The 18,947-nt window shown below is 40.7% G+C and overlaps 2 protein-coding genes across 2 annotated transcripts; both read left to right on the top strand.

Annotated features, from left to right (window-relative positions):
- Window positions 1-1,783: 1,783 nt before the first annotated feature.
- Window positions 1,784-2,827, top strand: LOC135737906 (trace amine-associated receptor 4-like). The gene has a single exon (XM_065255765.1). The coding sequence runs from the start codon at window positions 1,784-1,786 to the stop codon at window positions 2,825-2,827; it is 1,044 nt and encodes a 347-aa protein (XP_065111837.1).
- A 3,983-nt stretch (window positions 2,828-6,810) lies between these two features.
- Window positions 6,811-7,833, top strand: LOC135738583 (trace amine-associated receptor 4-like). The gene has a single exon (XM_065256682.1). It carries the CDS (start codon window positions 6,811-6,813, stop codon window positions 7,831-7,833), a length of 1,023 nt encoding a protein of 340 aa, XP_065112754.1.
- Window positions 7,834-18,947: the final 11,114 nt, after the last annotated feature.

Here is an 18,947-nt window from a genome sequence, read left to right as displayed (position 1 = left end):
GTGGGCGCTGTACCTCGCCTTGGATCTGCTAAAACCGGGAAACAACTCCTCCACAGCTTCCCGCTCAGGTGAGGATAGGTCAGAAAAGCATATATCAGATGAATCCGCCATTAGATCGGAAAATGCTAGCTTTAGCCTCCACCGTGTGGATGCTCCCACCGTGTGGATCCAAAATCCATTGGGATAAATGATCGATGCGCACGGTGCATGGTCTAAAAGGGTTGTATCCTTTCTTTTAAGGAATGATCGGTGTGTTTTGGGTGTAACCTGCACCTCTCATCTCCCAACCCCTTTCAAAGCCAGTTGTGCCAAGGCAGATTCCCTATTTACTAGGGGGGCAATGCTTCAAATTACTCATGGTTCGGTGTGTCATGGTTTTAGGGTCACTGTTTCGGTATGGTTGTGTGTGTGTGTTTACATGGACAAAATGGCTACTGTCAAATTCAAAGAAAATAATTTATTGGGTTACAAACACCTAAGACTTTGGTCACAACAGGCTTCTTTACAAAAATAAAACCTAAGCTGTTTTTAACCTCTGCCAAAATCAACATTTTTACCTAAGTGTACTTGCATTATTATACTAGATGTACCAACATACAGTGCACATCAAAATAGCACATAATTAGCTTACAACACTGGGTTACTTCTTATATTTTATGCCACTATCTTCAAGTTTTTTTGCAAGAAGATCAGTTTGTTAAAATTTAAACACAGAAGGCAATGTTTGCTGTTTTGGTCTCACCTGCGATTGCGTGCTGTCACCTGTTGATGACGGCGCAATTAGTGACTTGTCATATTATATGTATTACCTTGAGCATACGGCACTCGCGCCGTGCAAATTTTATACACATTGTTTGTCCATCGCTGCTGCAGCAGACTTAATTCAAGCTGGTGGTTTTTTCAGTAAAATCAGTGGGATTTTAATTGCTGAAAAAAGTATAGTAATCACCATTATCTCAAAAATATTAAGTAAGTATTTTTACGAGAACAAGTATGCAAAAAGTGTGCACTCTAAAAATACTTTATTTGTAACAAACAGGAGATTGACAGCCAAAATGCTTCAGTGCTGTGAGTGTTTTGATAAACGTATTACTCTCAATAGTCACATATAATAATCCAAGAAATCCAGTAATAATCTTTTACATTTTATTCCTTTTTTATTTAAAAAAAAATTTGTGTGCTGCTGCGTGTTTGTGTGTGTGTGTAATAAGCAAAGTGTACGTGCATTGTGAACCTGTATATACGTGTATATTAGTAACATGCTCTTTATAAGTTTCCTCAAAAAAACAACGCACCAACAATGCGCCTGAACACACCTAGTTTTCAGCCCACCTGCTCATGGGCACACTAATAGTCGCAATAGCACTTGTTATTTAAACAACTTTGCACAGGACATGAAATTTATAAACATGTTGAGCTAAAACTAGCAAAAAATATTTGCGTTGCACCTGGTGCCGCATTGGGCCGAATGTATGATAGGGCCCATTGTCTGAACATGTAATATGCATTTGAGCATTATGTCACTGTTTTCACTAATTTGCATTGAAACACAGTTCAGTTTTTTCATTCTAATCTCATGAGTCACAATGGAGGGTGGGGGTGAGATCTGAGGGTATATATGAACAAATCTGAGAGCCCAAGTTCATTTAGGAACAAGGAGTGAATGGGCATGTACTGTATTCGTGTTTATGTTTCGTTAGATATTTGTCTTAACCATGCTGTAACTTCTAAAACAATTTTGTTTAAACTTTATTTATTAATTGTCTTTCTGTTTACAATTACAATGGAAGTCCTCTCAGACACGATGTCTTTCAATGAGACTGAGAATATTCTCCTGTGTTATCCTTTACATCCAGACTCTTGTCCAAGAGCTCAGCGTCTCACTGGAGTTAAAGTGGCAATGTACGCTTTCATGTTACTCATGATCCTCACAACAGTTTTTGGGAATCTGCTGATCATCATCTCCATCTCTCACTTCAAACAGCTTCAGTCTCCAACTCATCTGATTGTTCGATCTTTGGCCACCAGTGACTGTCTGCTGGGTTCACTGGTGATGCCCTACAGTATGGTGCGATCTGTTGAGGGCTGCTGGTTTTTAGGAAATGTTGTTTGTAAAGTGCATTCTAGCTTGGACATGACCTTTTGTATATCTTCTTTAATACATCTTAGTTTAATATCTATTGAAAGGTACATGGCCATCTGTGACCCTCTGAGGTACAAAATGAGAATAACAAACAAAACTGTGACTGTATTTATCACCTTCACGTGGCTCTTTTCATTTGTGTACAGTTTTAGCATTGTGTTTTCAGGGGTGAATGCTGTTGGTATGGAGATGCTTATTTTGCAAATGTCCTGTGTGGGAAGCTGTGTTCTGTTTTTTAACAGACAGTGGGGTCTTATTTGTCCCATTCTCACATTCTTTCTCCCCGGGACTATCATGAGCTGTCTGTATATAAAGATTTTTCATGTGGCAAGAAAACATGCAAGAGTTATGTCAGAAAGAGCGACTGTGGGGATAACAGGGGGACTGAAAAATCTAAGCTCTGCTCATAGAGAAAGAAAAGCAGCTAAAACTCTGGCCATTGTCATGGGTGTGTTTTTGCTCTGTTGGTTGCCCTATTTTACTGTTACTGTTATCGGTCCGTTTCTCAGTTTTGTGACACCAGCTGATGTTTTTGAAGTTTTAGTTTGGTTTGCATATTTTAATTCCACTTGTAATCCTTTGATCTATGGATTTTTCTATCCTCGGTTTCAAAAGGCCTTTAAGACTCTAATATCCACTTATATCTGTGGATTCAAGAACTCAGTAAGTTTGGTATTTGAATAAAGTTTCTTTTTATATTTTGATAAAGATTTTATAGAACAAATAAATGTTTTATCTAGCAATGTAGCATTTGTTCCTGTTATAAAAGTGATTTTAACACCATTACAAGATATTGATTGATCTTGCCGATCTTGCATCAACTACAGTAGTAATGTTAAATACATCTTAAAGGGATCATTCACCCAAAATAAACATTTTTTAATTATGAACTACTTATGTACTTATGAACATGTATGCATTTTCCTCTGCTGAAAACAAAGATATGTTGTAACATCTGCACTTTATAGTATAACTGGACATTTTACATTGATTTAAATCCAGATTAAAATATAAACACACATCAGTCATGTGTGCATCAGTTTACATTATTACGTTTCAGACGAGGGGTTATCACAGTCATTTAAACACATGCAGGAGTAGAAAAGTATAAAAGCTGTAAGAACAGCTCATATTCAGCCAGAAACTATTAGATCACCTCTTTAGCCCAGATATGTGATAACATGGACTTACATTACAGATTTTATTCAATGTTTACCAATACACACTATTGTTATTTACAGTATCCACAAATCAGTTTATGAACACACAGTGTTTCTTATTAATTACTTTGATTATAGCATCCCGGCCCCCCAACATCTTATTTTTTCCACTATAGTTTCAAAACGAACCAAAAATATTTTACACTTCTCGTAATAACAAAAAATCTCTAAAGTTTGTGTTTGTGCTTTTTTTTCTACAACGCCCAAATCAGTGTGTCAGTTATCAGAGACTTTTTTCACTGAGACTTTTTTTCTAACAAAATACAAGATGACCAGACATGGACAAATAGACAAGGATTTTTTCCAAAATTATTAATATATTGCTCTCTGTAATTCCGTGAGCCGAAGACCACAATTTACACTCTTGAGTATTCCCTTAAATGTGTAATATGAATTCATAGTTCTCATAAACAGCTGTTTAATTATTAAAGCTGTTTAATAATATCCTCTATTTAAATGATTGGATGCTTGGACCCGGAAACAGTATATGTGTTTTTTAAACTGAACAAAATTATAATCTTTTGTTTTTGCCCCCAATTTATCATGACCTGAACTCAAATATTTAAGACTTTTACGTGACATAAAAGGCCTATTTCTCTCAAATATTGTTCACAAATCTGTCTAAATCTGTTGGTGAGCACTTCTCCTTTGCAGAGATAATCCATCCACCTCACAGATATGGCATATCAAGATGCTGATTTAACAACATGATTATTGCACAGGTGTGCCTTAGGCTGGCCACAATAAAAGGCCACTCTAAAATGTGTAGTTTTCACACATCACAATGACAAAGATGTCACAAGTTTTGAAGGAGCATTGGCAGGAATGTCCACCAGAGCTGTTGCCCTTGAATCGAATGTTCATTTCTCTACCATAAGCCGTCTCCAAAGGCGTTTCAGAGAATTTGGCAGTACATCCAACTGGCCTCGCACCTGCAGACCACGTGTAACCACACATTATAAGGAATTATTGTTTCATAAAGCAAAAAGTCCAGTGTGTTTAACAATGCTCTTTTGCAGTTCTAAAACCAGTGGTTCTGAAACATTTCAGCATGTTCCCCTGCTTGTGTAAAGTGCATCACTTTGCACCCCCCCACCAAAATAAATTCTTACATAAATCATTCTCAAACTTTCTAAAAACAAGAATTTTAATGAAACCAAAAATAGTAAATTATACAATGTATTGATGTTAATAAGTTTAATTACACAAGATCTTTGATAAATTAATATATTTAAAAAAATGTCATGAAACTGGGGGCCCCCGGCGCCTTCTCGTGCCCCCCAGTTGGATAACCACTGCTGTACACCACTGCATTTTTGAGTTTACTGCACTCTTAGAACGGATGTTTTAAAAACAACACATTAGTGTTGATTCTGGGACAACACACTAAATGAATCTACCCATCTGTGTTATTATTGAAACGACACATTTTGTGTTACTTTTTACACAGCTTGTGTTTCATTTTAACACAAAATTACACATAATGGGCCCTATTTTAACGATCTGAAATGCAAGTACGAAGCGCAAAGCGCAAGTGAGTTTGTGGGCAGATCTTGGGCGCTGTTGCTATTTTCCCGGCGTGAGAAATAACTCTTGCACCGGGCGCAAATCAATAAGAGGTTGGTCTGAAGTAGGTTCATTATTCATAGGTGTGGTTTGGGCGTAACGTCAAATAAACCAATCAGAACGCTATCCAACATTCCCTTTAAACGCAAGGGTGCAAGTTCCATGGCGGGTTGCTATTATTATGACGGATTTACCAGGCGCACACCAGGAGCGGTTCACAGCCGAGGAGACCGACGTTCTTTTTAAGGGCAGTCAAAGACAGAGAAGTTGCTTTGTATGGGGATAGGAGAAACCCGCCCAAATCAGCGTCGGTTAAACAGGCGTGAGAGGAAATAGCCACAGTCTCATCAGCTGGCATCCCCATCGTTGCGCCAAGCGCTACAATGATGTCAGGAGACGGGGGAATCCCAAGCTTGCCAGCATAAATCGGGCACGCCGTGTAACGGGAGGTGGATCTGCCTCTACACAGCACCTGATGCCAGCAGAGGACATCGCTGCGTCCACCCTCACCGCTGAAAAGGGTTTGGGGGCTTTGAAATCGGACCCAAGAAACGCAAGCAAGGTCCAACCCCAAAGTACTCTTACAAATCAAGTTCACATACATTAAGGTTTCTTATGAAAACATTTGAATTATTTACATAAAATAAACGTAATACAGCCACACAACAAACTTCTCAAAATATTTTAATCGTTATTTGCATGAGAATTTTTTAACGCAGCCACACAAAATAAATAAAAACTATCACCACAATGCTCACCACTATGATTCCCCTTATCTCGTGTATTAATATTTTTAAGTGTAACAATTTATGATTTGCAAAAATAACTGTTGCATCTGTGTAGATTAGATAAGCAAAGTGTGTGCGCGTTGTGCACGCTATACATTATGGTCAAGCATGCGCCCTTAAAATAGCATAATGAACAACGCGCAACGCGCCACTGACTTTAAACTTTTTTTTTCTGGTCAGTGGCGCAATTGTTTTTTGAAACTGCAAAATAGCATCAGGGATGGTTTGCGCCGGAACACGCCTCTTTTTTTGCGCTGAACCGCCCAGGGAGCGCAAGTTCATTCCCTAGTTTGCCGATGTGCTTCTGTTTAGGGAAAAACGCCGGCGCCGGCGCAAAATACGAATGATACATGCGTCACTGACAAAGTCAATTGCGCTGGGTGCAAGATAGGGCCCAATGTGTTAAAAGCTTAACACAAAAAGATGTGTAAAAAATTAACACATCCTTTTTAAGAGTGTGCTTTATTTTATCCTGCCTGTGGGCCCAGCTCTCTCCTTTGACCCTGTTGTGGAGAAGTCAATGGAGTAGCCTTCAGGCTATCGTTAACCGATCCTTTAACTGGCCTTTAACTCAGAACACACAGTTCACTACAGTATAGTTCAGTTTTCACTCTAATCTCATGAGTAACAATGTTTGTTTAACAATTAGTTACGTATACAGGTAGAGGAGGAGTGGGGAGGTATCTGACAGTATATATGAACAAATCTGACTATACTTAAATGGACATGTACTGTATTTATGTTCAGGTTTCTTTAGATTATGGATTTTACCATTTAACATTAAAATTTAAAAAATTATTTTGTTAAAACGTGTAGTAAAAATTGTCAGTTCACATTTACAAGAGGAAGTCAATTCAATTCAATTCAATTCAATTCAATTCAATTCAATTTTATTTATATAGCGCTTTTCACAAAAGTCAATTGTTTCAAAGCAGCTTTACATAAATAGAAGCAGTGAAAAGCACAGAAAACGACAGATAGCACAACAGAATACATGACAGCATGAGCAGTTAAATTTGCTGCGGCTATGACTCAATATTATAATTGCACGTATTACTAAAGCAACGTCCTCTCAGATTTTCAGGCAGATGCAATGTCTTTCAATGAGACAGAGAATATTCTCCTGTGTTATCCTTTACATCCAGACTCTTGTCCTAGAGCTCATCGTCTCACTGTTGTTAAAGTGACAATGTACACTTTCATGTTACTCATGATCTTCACAACTGTTTTGGGGAATCTGCTGATCATCATCTCCATCTCTCACTTCAAACAGCTTCAGTCTCCAACTCATCTGATTGTTCGATCTTTGGCCACCAGTGACTGTCTGCTGGGTTCACTGGTGATGCCCTACAGTATGATGCGATCTGTCGAGGGCTGCTGGTTTTTGGGAGATGTTGTTTGTAAAGTGCATTTTAGTTTGGACATGGCTTTTTGTATCTCTTCTTTAATACATCTTAGTTTAATATCTATTGATAGATACTGGGCCATCTGTGACCCTCTGAAGTACAGAATTAGGATCACAAACAACACTGTGACTGTATTTATCACCTTCACGTGGATCTTTTCATTTGTGTACAGTTTTAGCATTGTGTTTTCAGGGGTGAATGCTGTTGGATTGGAAACACTCATTATGCAAGTTTATTGTGTGGGAAGTTGTGTTCTGTTTTTTAATAAAGAATGGAGTCTTATTTGCCCGATTCTTACATTCTTTCTTCCCGGGACTATCATGAGCTGTCTGTATATGAAGATTTTTCATGTGGCAAAAAAACATGCAAAAGTTATGTCAGAAAAAGTGACTGTGTGGACTACAGGGGGACTAAAAAATCAAAGCTTTGCTCATAGAGAAAGAAAAGCAGCGAAAACTTTGGCCATTGTCATGGGTGTGTTTTTGCTTTGCTGGATGCCTTTTTTTATTGCCATTGTTGTTGACCCTTACATCAATTTTGCAACTCCAGCTAAAGTTTTTGATGCTTTGGTTTGGTTTGCGTATTTTAACGCTACTTGTAATCCTTTGATCTATGGATTTTTCTATCCTTGTTTTCAGAAGGCCTTTAAGATTCTCATATTTACTTATGTCTGTGGCTTCAAGGATTCAGGTGGCTTGATATTTCACTAAATATGTACATTTTTATAAATATATTTCTACTAAATGTTTTATCTGCTTGTTCACATGTTTTCTCTTAAAATTAATCTTTTTTTACAAGATATTGTTTAATCTGGGTGATCTTGCATTTACTAAAGAAGCAGATGTTAAAAAAATCTTAAATGGTTCATGCACCCAAAAACTGTATGCATTTCTGTCCTCTGTTTTTGTCCCTATAATCCAATTTAGTGGGATCCAAAACATTTTTATGATGAAAAAATGTTTCTTGTTAAGTTAACATTTCTTTAATGTCTATTTCCAAATTTTATATTCATTTCAATTCAGATGAATGATCATATGTGTATCATTTAACATTATGATGCTTCAGAACACCTGGTTAACTTTTGATTTATTACTATTTCACTTCAGTCCATGTGCCTATAGTAAAGTAATGAAATGTACAATGAGAACTGATAAAAATGCAGAACTCCCCATTTATCACTCTTCAGTTCAGCCTGGATCTACATTGATTTACATTACAGATTTCTATCTAATGTTCACCACTGCAGAGTATTGTTATTTACAGTATCCACAAATCATTTTATTAGCATATCTTGTTAATGAAATTTGTGGATACTGTACCAAAGTTCATTTAAAGAAAGTCTAAGAAACTTATATAGGGGAAGATACAGATTTCCATAAAATCACTGTCTAATATCGCAGTAAAAAAACATGTTTCGTTCAACTATTAAACATTAATTCAAGTGAATTATTTCAATTCTGTTTCTGAAGCTCAGACTGTACTAAACAAAACCTTTTCAAACAAAAACAAAATAAGCTAGTAGGAGCTGTACAAGCTGCTCTATCCAACTTGTCAAGCTTTGATGCACAGTTGCAATCTCTGGAGCTGGTACCGGCACACAGCGGTGAAAATGTGAAGGGACAGCACCAGCTTGGGTGAGTGGTCTGACAACGTAAGAACCCACGGTAACACTTTAGAATACTGATCCATGGTTAATAAATAACTACACAGGAACAAATGGGTAATGCAATATTAACAATCTAGTAACTACTGTTAACTAACACAAAACTCTGATTAATTAACTAGTAAGTAATAGCACACAGATGAGCATGGTAGTTCACTATTAACTAATCAATAACTACTATTTTTTCATACTTCCCAGAGAATTACTGAAAAGTTTCATAATTCATGCTAAATTAAACAATAACTAATATAGGATAAATGACTAGCACTATATTAACAAGTTTCCTACTGTAAATACAGGTACACAAGACTTTTTGCATTATCAATAGATAATTGCACACTAGAGAGTCATTAAGAGACTACTGGAACATATAGATTCATTAACCATCTAAATGCCACACATACAGTGATTGTATTATTTATCCTAACTTACCTGTCAAAAAATAACTACTATCTGAATAACGGTAACCCACTAGTAATGACTCAAGTGTTACTACATCCTTCTAAAGTAATTACAAATTTTTTGGATCAGTATTCTAAAGTGAAGATCATGATAACCCACTAGTAATGACTCAAGTGTTACTACATCCTTCTAAAGTAATTACAAATTTTTTGGATCAGTATTCTAAAGTGAATATCATGATAACCCACTAGTAATGATTCAAGTGTTACTTCATCTTTCTAAAGTAATTACTCATTTTTTGGATCAGTATTCTAAAGTGAAGATCATGGTAACCCACTAGTAATTTCCTAATAAGGGGAGATATGAATTAATAAAGACACGGAGCGGCTGCTTCACCATCAAAAGCTCTGTATTGTCTGAAAATTATTTAAATTGTTTAATCACATGATGTTCTGATTTTGTGTGCCATTAAACTTGAATGACAGAAAACCACTTTAAATAAAACCAAAACACAAATGATAAAAATGTACTTAACGTTACTGTAATGGTTTTGTTATGTGTTCTGGTTGTATTCTGTGTATTTTTGTATTTTGGACTTTTATTTTGATACTCTGCTCTGTTCTGACTTTTATTTTGATATTCATCATGCCATGTTTCAGTTCACACTTCCTGTCTGTTTTGTATATAAGTCACTTCCTGTTCACCTGTTCCGGGCTGATTATTGCATCGCCACATTCTGTTTATCTGCCTGTATTCTGTTTGACCTGTTATCTGTATCTGTTCCTGTTTTGACCTGTGCCTGTTTCTGGATTTTGATGGTTACTCTGCCTGCCCTGAACCTGAGCCTGTATTTGGATTCTGATTTTGGATTAACCCTTTGGATTTGTTTGCTGGCCCTTATTGGGATTTTACTAATAAACACCTTTAGCACATGGATTCTCCTCTTCCTCGCTTTCTTTAAAGCGCCCCGTTACAGAATAATCAGCCATAACCCGGAATCCAGCGAAGGTCAGTAACTTCCCATCAGCAACATGAAACCTGTTTTTGCACTACTTGCACTCCGCCAAAACCACCGCGCCATCGAGGATTACGTGAGTGACTTTCTGGAATTGTCTAATCGAGTGCATTATGATGAGGACGCTTTGAAACCGATTTTTTATAATGCCTTAGATGAATGGTTGCGCTTGTGTATGCCACGTGATATGTCTGTCTGGTCACTGGAGCAATATATTGACTTTGCGTTGCTGTTGTGTGGTTCCCCCTTCACTGTGGGTGTTGCGGATACACCTTCAGAGGCTATTCCCAACACGCCACGCCATGTCCTGCCTGTTATGCCCACACCTGTACCAGTTATGCCTGTTCTGTCCACGCCTGTTCACAAAATGGCCGCCACCCTGCCTGTTCCCAAGATGGCCGCCATCCTGCCTGTCCCTAAAATGGCCGCCACCCTGCCTGTTCCCAAAATGGCCGCCATCCTGCCTGTCTCTGCACCTGCACCTGTCTTCAAGAAAACCACCACCATCCTGCCTGTCCCGAAAACTGCCACCATCTTGCCTGTTTCTGCACCTGTTCTCGAGAGAGCTACCATCATTCCTGCACCTGTATTTCAGAGGGCCATCGTCACCACCACACCTGCACTCATGAGGGCTACTACCCACCCAGTACCTGACGTCCAGATGGCCACCCTGCCTGAACCGACGACCACAGAGGTATGTCTCATGGACTCTGTTATTTCTGAATTTGCCATAGCCCTGTGGTGCGTCTGGTCTGCCTGCTGCTCGTTTGTCCCCTGTGTTTCTCAAGGCCCTGAACTCGAACCCCTGGACTCATTTGATCTGCTTGATTCATCCGACCCATCTGATTCATCCGATCCATCTGATTCATCCGGCTCATCTGATTCATTCGATTCATCCGACTGCTCTGATTTCATCGACTCCTATGATTCATCTGATCTGCCCGTCTCATCTGATCTGCCCGTCTCATCTGATCTGCCCGTCTCATCTGATCTGCCCGTCTCATCTGATCTGCCCGTCTCATCTGATCTGCCCGACTCATCTGATCTGCCCGACTCATCTGATCTGCCCGACTCATCTGATCTGCCCGACTCATCTGATCTGCCCGACTCATCTGATCTGCCCGACTCATCTGATCTGCCCGACTCATCTGATCTGCCCGACTCATCTGATTCGTCTGTCCCGTCTGGTTCGTCTGGCTTACCTGGCTCACCTGTCCCGTCTGATTCACTTGGCTCACCTGGCTCGTCTGATTCGTCGGCTCCACCATCTGGAATATCGTCACCCTGGTCTGTGGAAGCTCTTCCAAGTTTTTTTTTGGGGGGGGTAGTACCCGGACACAGGAGGGAGGCAGAGGACACCGAGGCGGAGGCCGAAGTGTACTCTGATCCTCCCTTTCCTTGTGATCTGGGTCTATTCCTACCCCATGACCCAGGTCCCAGCCTGCCCCATGACCCAGGTCCCAGCCTGCCCCATGACCCAGGTCCCAGCCTGCCCCATGACCCAGGTCCCAGCCTGCCCCATGACCCAGGTCCCAGCCTGCCCCATGACCCAGGTCCCAGCCTGCCCCATGACCCAGGTCCCAGCCTGCCCCATGACCCGGTCCCACATCTGCCCCATGACCCGGGCCCACATCTGCCCCATGATCTGGGACCATGCTGGCCCCACGACCCTGGACCATCCTGGCCTCCCCTGAACTGCCCTGCCTTGCCAAGAGGTCCTGGCCCGCCCGCCCACCCTCTATTTGGACTTTGTTATTTGTATGTTGGGCTCCGGGAGTCGCCCTTTAGAGGGGGGATTCTGTAATGGTTTTGTTATGTGTTCTGGTTGTATTCTGTGTATTTTTGTATTTTGGACTTTTATTTTGATACTCTGCTCTGTTCTGACTTTTATTTTGATATTCATCATGCCATGTTTCAGTTCACACTTCCTGTCTGTTTTGTATATAAGTCACTTCCTGTTCACCTGTTCCGGGCTGATTATTGCATCGCCACATTCTGTTTATCTGCCTGTATTCTGTTTGACCTGTTATCTGTATCTGTTCCTGTTTTGACCTGTGCCTGTTTCTGGATTTTGATGGTTACTCTGCCTGCCCTGAACCTGAGCCTGTATTTGGATTCTGATTTTGGATTAACCCTTTGGATTTGTTTGCTGGCCCTTATTGGGATTTTACTAATAAACACCTTTAGCACATGGATTCTCCTCTTCCTCGCTTTCTTTAAAGCGCCCCGTTACAGTTACATACAGCTTTACACTGTCCAAGTTAAACATATCACATTTATCATGAGTTTTTACATACATATTTTATATGCTAGACGGTATAAACAATTAAAATGCTCATTAGCATACTCTCATTGTCATTTGCAGTGAAAAGACTCAGAAAATGTGGACATATCAAAAGTGAATGTCCTATTTTTACTAATTTTACACAATTATTGAACTCGTAAAAACAATGAATCATCTTTCAAAACAGTCAACTGCAACTTATAACTCGTAATTATTGCATAACCTATCAAAATACAAATGATATTGGTAGATTCACTGCATTTTACACAATTTCTCCCACCGCGTGGTACCAATGATCAGCATGGAAAACGCATGCGCTATGGATTGAACTGGGAGCAAAGTTTTTAATATATGATAACAAGAGCTTTTTGAACACATTTAATGATGACATTTATATCTTTCAGAAGTATAACAAATAACCAATGAATACGTAATAAAATAACACGCATTTTGTACCTGATGAGGGGAGATATTAATTAATGAAGACACGAGATACTGCTGCTGCTTCATCATCAGATTCTCTGAGCAGCGTGCGTCCGCGTCGCCCCTCCCCCGCGGGTAAACACTTCCCCAGGAAAAGCAATCAAACACTCGATTTATCATTCAAGTCTGAGCAAGGAATATCAGAGACAATTTTAAAGACATAATATTAAGCATATTCAAGAAATGCATTCTTTCATATTTAGTCAGTATTAATACAATGTTTTGACAGGTAGGTTAAATAATAAAATCACAGTATGGCATTTTGATGGTTGATGAATCTATATGTTCCAGTAGTCTCTTAATTACTCTGATTCAATGAGAACAAGTATGCTATTATCTATTGAAAATGTAAAGAGTCTTGTCTATTTGTTTACAGTAGTAAACATGTTAATATAGTCATTTATCCTATATTAGTTATTGTTTAGTTTTGCATGAATTGTGAAACTTCTCAGTAATTTTCTGGGAAGTATGAAAAAATAGTAGTTATTGATTAGTTAATAGTGAACTACCACGCTAATCTATGTGCTATTAGTTACTAGTTAATTAATCAGAGTTTCGTGTTAGTTAACAGTAGTTTCTAGATTTATTGCATTACTTATTTGTTCCTGTGTAGTTATTCATTAACAATGGATCAGTATTCTAAAGTGTTACCGAACCCACTGCTAATCACAGCAGTGTGGGCACTGTCGAACATACAAGGATATGCAGCATGTATGTGCCTGGAGCTGCGGCTGGGCCACAGGGGTTTGTGTCAGGCACGACCAGTCAAACCTACCACAGCACACCACTTGGGATGGCTGGATGTGGGATACAAACGTGAAAAGGAGTGAACGCAGGAGTGTGTCACCATAGTGCGGGGACATTGTGAACTCTTAAACTGATCTGCGCAGTGCACAACGCAGACATGCATGATCCGCTGTTGGGCACAGGATATGTACCGTAGAGACACAGAGCTGTAGAAAAACGGAGCCAGGGCTCAGAAATGTTTTGTGCAAAGCAGGGAAAGGGAAGCAGAAAGGAGAGGTTGTAAGGGAGGTAAGACACACTACATCAGTGGTTTTCAAACTTTTTTAGGAGCGACCCTAATTTAAAAAAATTAAAATTATGCGACCCACACTCTGCTCCCCCCTTAGTAGCATGAAGCAGGGCGGGGCCGAAAGCCGTCATAGTGGAGTGAGCCCGGTGAAACGTGCACGCGCGCATCTGTATGTATTACCTAAAGAGCAGACCCGATGCCAGACACAAATTCACGGATGGGCATTTCAATTTTTCAGGGGGCACAAATGAGATCAATCTCACTGCAATTCATAATATCATTAATTATGAAAATGGGCAAAAAACGAGGAAGAACTGACATACGCAACACAACGGAGGAGTCTTAAAGATTGGACCTAGCTTATACTGAAGCAGTCTAAAAACACGTCGCAGGGCTCGACATCAATGCTTGTCCGCTTATCAGGAACAAGTAACGTTAGATTAAAACGCCAATAACAATCACCAAAACACGCTAATGATTCTGCATCCTTTAGTCTCAATGACAACCGAAAGTGCATAATGTAATAACGCTAAGTTAAACAAATAAGTGCAGCAAACACAAAGTGAGTTAACACTGACAAAGTGGGTTAAACATACTGCGGTAAAAATGTGAAGTTTTTAATAACATGATACAGTTAAGCAGCATCACATCACGGTTGAAAATGTGACAGATTTCATGACAGTTCACTAACGTAAACAAGTAATTAATATTAAGCCACTTACATTTTAGACACAATGTTGACTGTTTTTGTGGTTTCAGCAGCGAAAATAGTTCAAAGATAACAGCAGAACCATAACGTGTCAGTCTTACTGCAAAACTCAACCGTGTCGTAACGGTGGCGCTTTGCTTAGCAAACAACTAAACATTTCCGCGCTCACTTTCGACAAACCAATCAAATACATTAAAAATATATATTTTGTTAAATCAGACCAAACACATTTTTATTTTTATTTAGGAGTTTTTATTTCCCCTTGCATCATTTAAAAAATGGCTGTGACACCGTGCGCAATTTAATCTGCTGTCTATGAATTTAATACAGTAAGCTGCGCACGCACATGGGTCATGTGACACAGTGGTGGAGTATTTTTTTATTTAGTGTATTTAAAAGATATTTTACTGTGCTTTTATTCAAGTGTGTTGTAATTATTATAGGTTTTATAATAAAATTTAATAAATTATTTTAGTAACATTTTTTTTAAATCTTTCTGGCGAGTGGCGACCCAGTTTTTAATTTCCGCGACCCACCAGAGGGTCGCGACCCATGGTTTGAAAACCACTGCACTACATCCTCACCCAGTCAGGTCTCAAACATCAGAGGATTATAAAATTAATATTTAGTTCACTAGCTCTAGGACAATACATAAACAGTTAACAATAACTATGGCTGAGATTATTTTATCATTGTATAATGTAAAATGCAAATGTGCAAGAAAATATTTAATGCCTCTAAACATGGTAATGATATTAAGTTAAATACATGTTTATCCTTTCCAGTACTTGTTGCAGGGTAGGAATAGTGGGTTAAGCAAAGGAAATTGTATAGAAGTGTTGCACACAGTGGGCTTTATGTCTAACAACGCCCCTGGGCGGAAGCCATGCCTCTATACGTCGTCATGGCAGGCATCGGCCAGTACACTGGCATTGTTTTATAAAAAAAGCTGCAGAAAATCTAACAACTCCCATAGTGTCAGTTTCTGAAGCAATGTCGAGAGATTGTTCTCAAAAGGGAACCATGCATTTGTGATTGTTGAAGCAAACAAGCAGCACTGCTCTACACAAAATCAATAAGCATGGGCGGACTGCGGGTTTAAAGCCTAAGATTATTTTGACTCATTCCGTACACTCTGATAGGGCTTACTTGGGTTCATGTCTGTCTGAAGACTGCTAAAGGTTTGTACTTATAGCACATTTTGCTGGTTAAGTTCCGGTCACATGGATCTAAAATAATGCTGCTGCGGATAACGGGTCGGGTGTTCTTTCTGCAGGTACATGTTTATCAAGCAGGACCCGTGCAGGTCTGTGAGTGACTGTTAACTGCAGGGTGCAGCTAGCTAGAGAGAGGGATTGTTTAAGTGCAGTGGTAAAATAAAGCCTAAATATAGTTGTCTACTCTGTATGATGACAGAATAGTAGATAATTTTATTTATTTTGTATGAGATGTTTTAATTGCAGGATCACAAAAATGCAACATTGTGTTTATTTTGCCCTGTGTTCTGCGATCGCAGAACTGTGAAAAACTGGAGGGACTTACTAGTGGTCGACTGATTATCGATCTGGCCTATAATCGATGTTGATATAAAGCATTTAGCCGGTCATCATTCGGGCCTCTAGATGGACAGTTGGCAGAAAGCGAATAAGACCTAGGCTGAGGCTGCCGCCAGTCAGAGCCTACATGGATGACCTTACAACTCTCACCACAACCAAGGTTTGCACTCTACGGCTATTAAGTAAGTGTCACCCCCAGGGGCTGGCTATGTTTGACTAAAGCCACGCCCCTTCTCAACTTCCACCTCGAGGAGGTCCCCAAAGCCAACCCAATGATCAGACAACACGAGAGCAGGTAAGTAATAAAACAAACTTTATTTAAATATTTAAAAGAATAGGGAAATGGGGAAAGGGCAATTAAAACTAAAGGGATCTCTAGCTCCTCCCTCCAGGGAGACTGCAGCCACGGGCAGGCAGGGACAAAGGGCAACGGGGGTCCAGACCACTGTAAGCCGGGGGGGGGGGGGGGAAGCGTCAGGCTCCGGCCTGGTCCCTGCTATCTGCGGCGCCCTCCTTCTTCCTTCCTGGAGGCAGAGTACAAACAGTGTGACTGGTAAGTGGACTTTTCGCTATCTGCGTACCTTTCTCTGGTCTGCGCCCCGCTTGCCTTCACGTTTTCTCCGTCGTACGTTCACCCTCTTGTTCCTTGTTCTCCACAGGTGGCCGCTGGGACACAAAAGCACTGTTAACTTGGACTTCGAGTACTTCTCACCGGGTCTGCTGTTTACAGCTCTTGGTAGGTATAGCTCTCCACAGTCTGTTCTCCTAATGTTCACTCTCGTTCTCCTTTTTCTCCACAGGTGGCTGCTGGGACACAAAAGCACTGTTTAACTTGGACTTCAAATACTTCTCACCGGTTCTGCTGTTTACAGCTCTTGGTAGGTGTAGCTTTCCACAGTCTGTTCTCCTAATGTTCACTCTCGTTCTCCTTTTTCTCCACAGGTGGCCGCTGGGACACAAAAGCACTGTTAACTTGGACTTCGAACCTTCTCACCGGTTCTGCTGTTTACAGCTCTTGGTAGGTATAGCTTTCCACAGTCTGTTCTCCTAATGTTCACTCTCGTTCTCCTTTTTCTCCACAGGTGGCTGCTGGGACACAAAAGCACTGTTTAACTTGGACTTCAAATACTTCTCACCGATTCTGCTGTTTACAGCTCTTGGTAGGTGTAGCTTTCCACAGTCTGTTCTCCTAATGTTCACTCTCTTTCTCCTTTTTCTCCACAGGTGGCTGCTGGGACACAAAAGCACTGTTTAACTTGGACTTCAAATACTTCTCACCGGTTCTGCTGTTTACAGCTCTTGGTAGGTGTAGCTTTCCACAGTCTGTTCTCCTAATGTTCACTCTCGTTCTCCTTTTTCTCCACAGGTGGCCGCTGGGACACAAAAGCACTGTTAACTTGGACTTCGAACCTTCTCACCGGTTCTGCTGTTTACAGCTCTTGGTAGGTATAGCTTTCCACAGTCTGTTCTCCTAATGTTCACTCTCGTTCTCCTTTTGCTCCACAGGTGACCGCTGGGACACAAAGCACTGTTACTTGGATTTTGGATGCTTCTCACCTGGTCTGCTGTTTCCAGCTCTTGGTAGGTATAGCTTTCCACAGTCTGTTCTCCTAATGTTCACTCTCGTTCTCCTTTTGCTCCGCAGATGACCACTGGGACACAAAGCACTGTTACTTGGATTTTGGATGCTTCTCACCTGGTCTGCTGTTTACAGCTCTTGGTAGGTATAGCTTTCCACAGTCTGTTCTCCTAATGTTCACTCTCGTTCTCCTTTTGCTCCACAGGTGACCACTGGGACACAAATCACTGTTACTTAGATTTTGGATGTTTCTCACCTGGTCTGCTGTTTACAGCTCTTGGTAGGTATAGCTTTCCACAGTCTGTTCTCCTAATGTTCACTCTCGTTCTCCTTTTGCTCCACAGGTGACCACTGGGACACAAAGCACTGTTACTTGGATTTTGGATGCTTCTCACCTGGTCTGCTGTTTACAGCTCTTGGTAGGTATAGCTTTCTCCACAGGTCAAGCAGAGGGGCGAAGATGACACACCGCCTCACCGGGTCGAGCGCTGCCCTATCCTCACTCGCCGTAGGGCGATCGAATCCTGGACAGGGTCGCCCCTTTGTAGAGACCACGGGGCGGCGGAACTCTTTCGCCTCCGACTCTGCGACAGGGGCAGATACAGGTAAGTTTCCAATACAAATAATCCAATGTTGTACTCACACTCGCTGACAGCTCTTAATCTGCGTCACTTCACACTCCAAACAGCACACTGCGTATAGTAGCTGGTAATTCCTGAGGTCATTAGCCTCTCCGTCCTCTGCCCAGTGGAAAATGGATGATGCGGGCTTTCGTCTGACAAGACACACAGCAACCCACAGCAAATACACAGCACCACTTCAACGTGAAAAGTTTACTAATTTCAAAGACTCACTCACCACACTATCAGTGTACACAACAAAGGACGCCCTGCGTCCTCCACTTCGCTTGGGCTGGATAAGGGCGATGGAAATACGACCTGAATGGTAGTTCGTTGCTGTGGCTGCTTGGATGGATGCTTCTGCAGCTCACCCACCACGCTGTTTCAGGGGTAGGGCCCCCCTTCTTCTCCTGGAGGTATCCAACAATTGCACAGGTTAGTTTTTACAAGTTGCTCAACACCAGAGTTGATACTCAC

This window comes from Paramisgurnus dabryanus, chromosome 12, assembly GCF_030506205.2.
Source record: "Paramisgurnus dabryanus chromosome 12, PD_genome_1.1, whole genome shotgun sequence".
Taxonomy (NCBI): Eukaryota; Metazoa; Chordata; class Actinopteri; order Cypriniformes; family Cobitidae; genus Paramisgurnus; species Paramisgurnus dabryanus.
The sequence above is the reverse complement of the archived record's forward strand: the minus strand, read 5'-3'. Positions and strand labels throughout refer to the sequence as shown.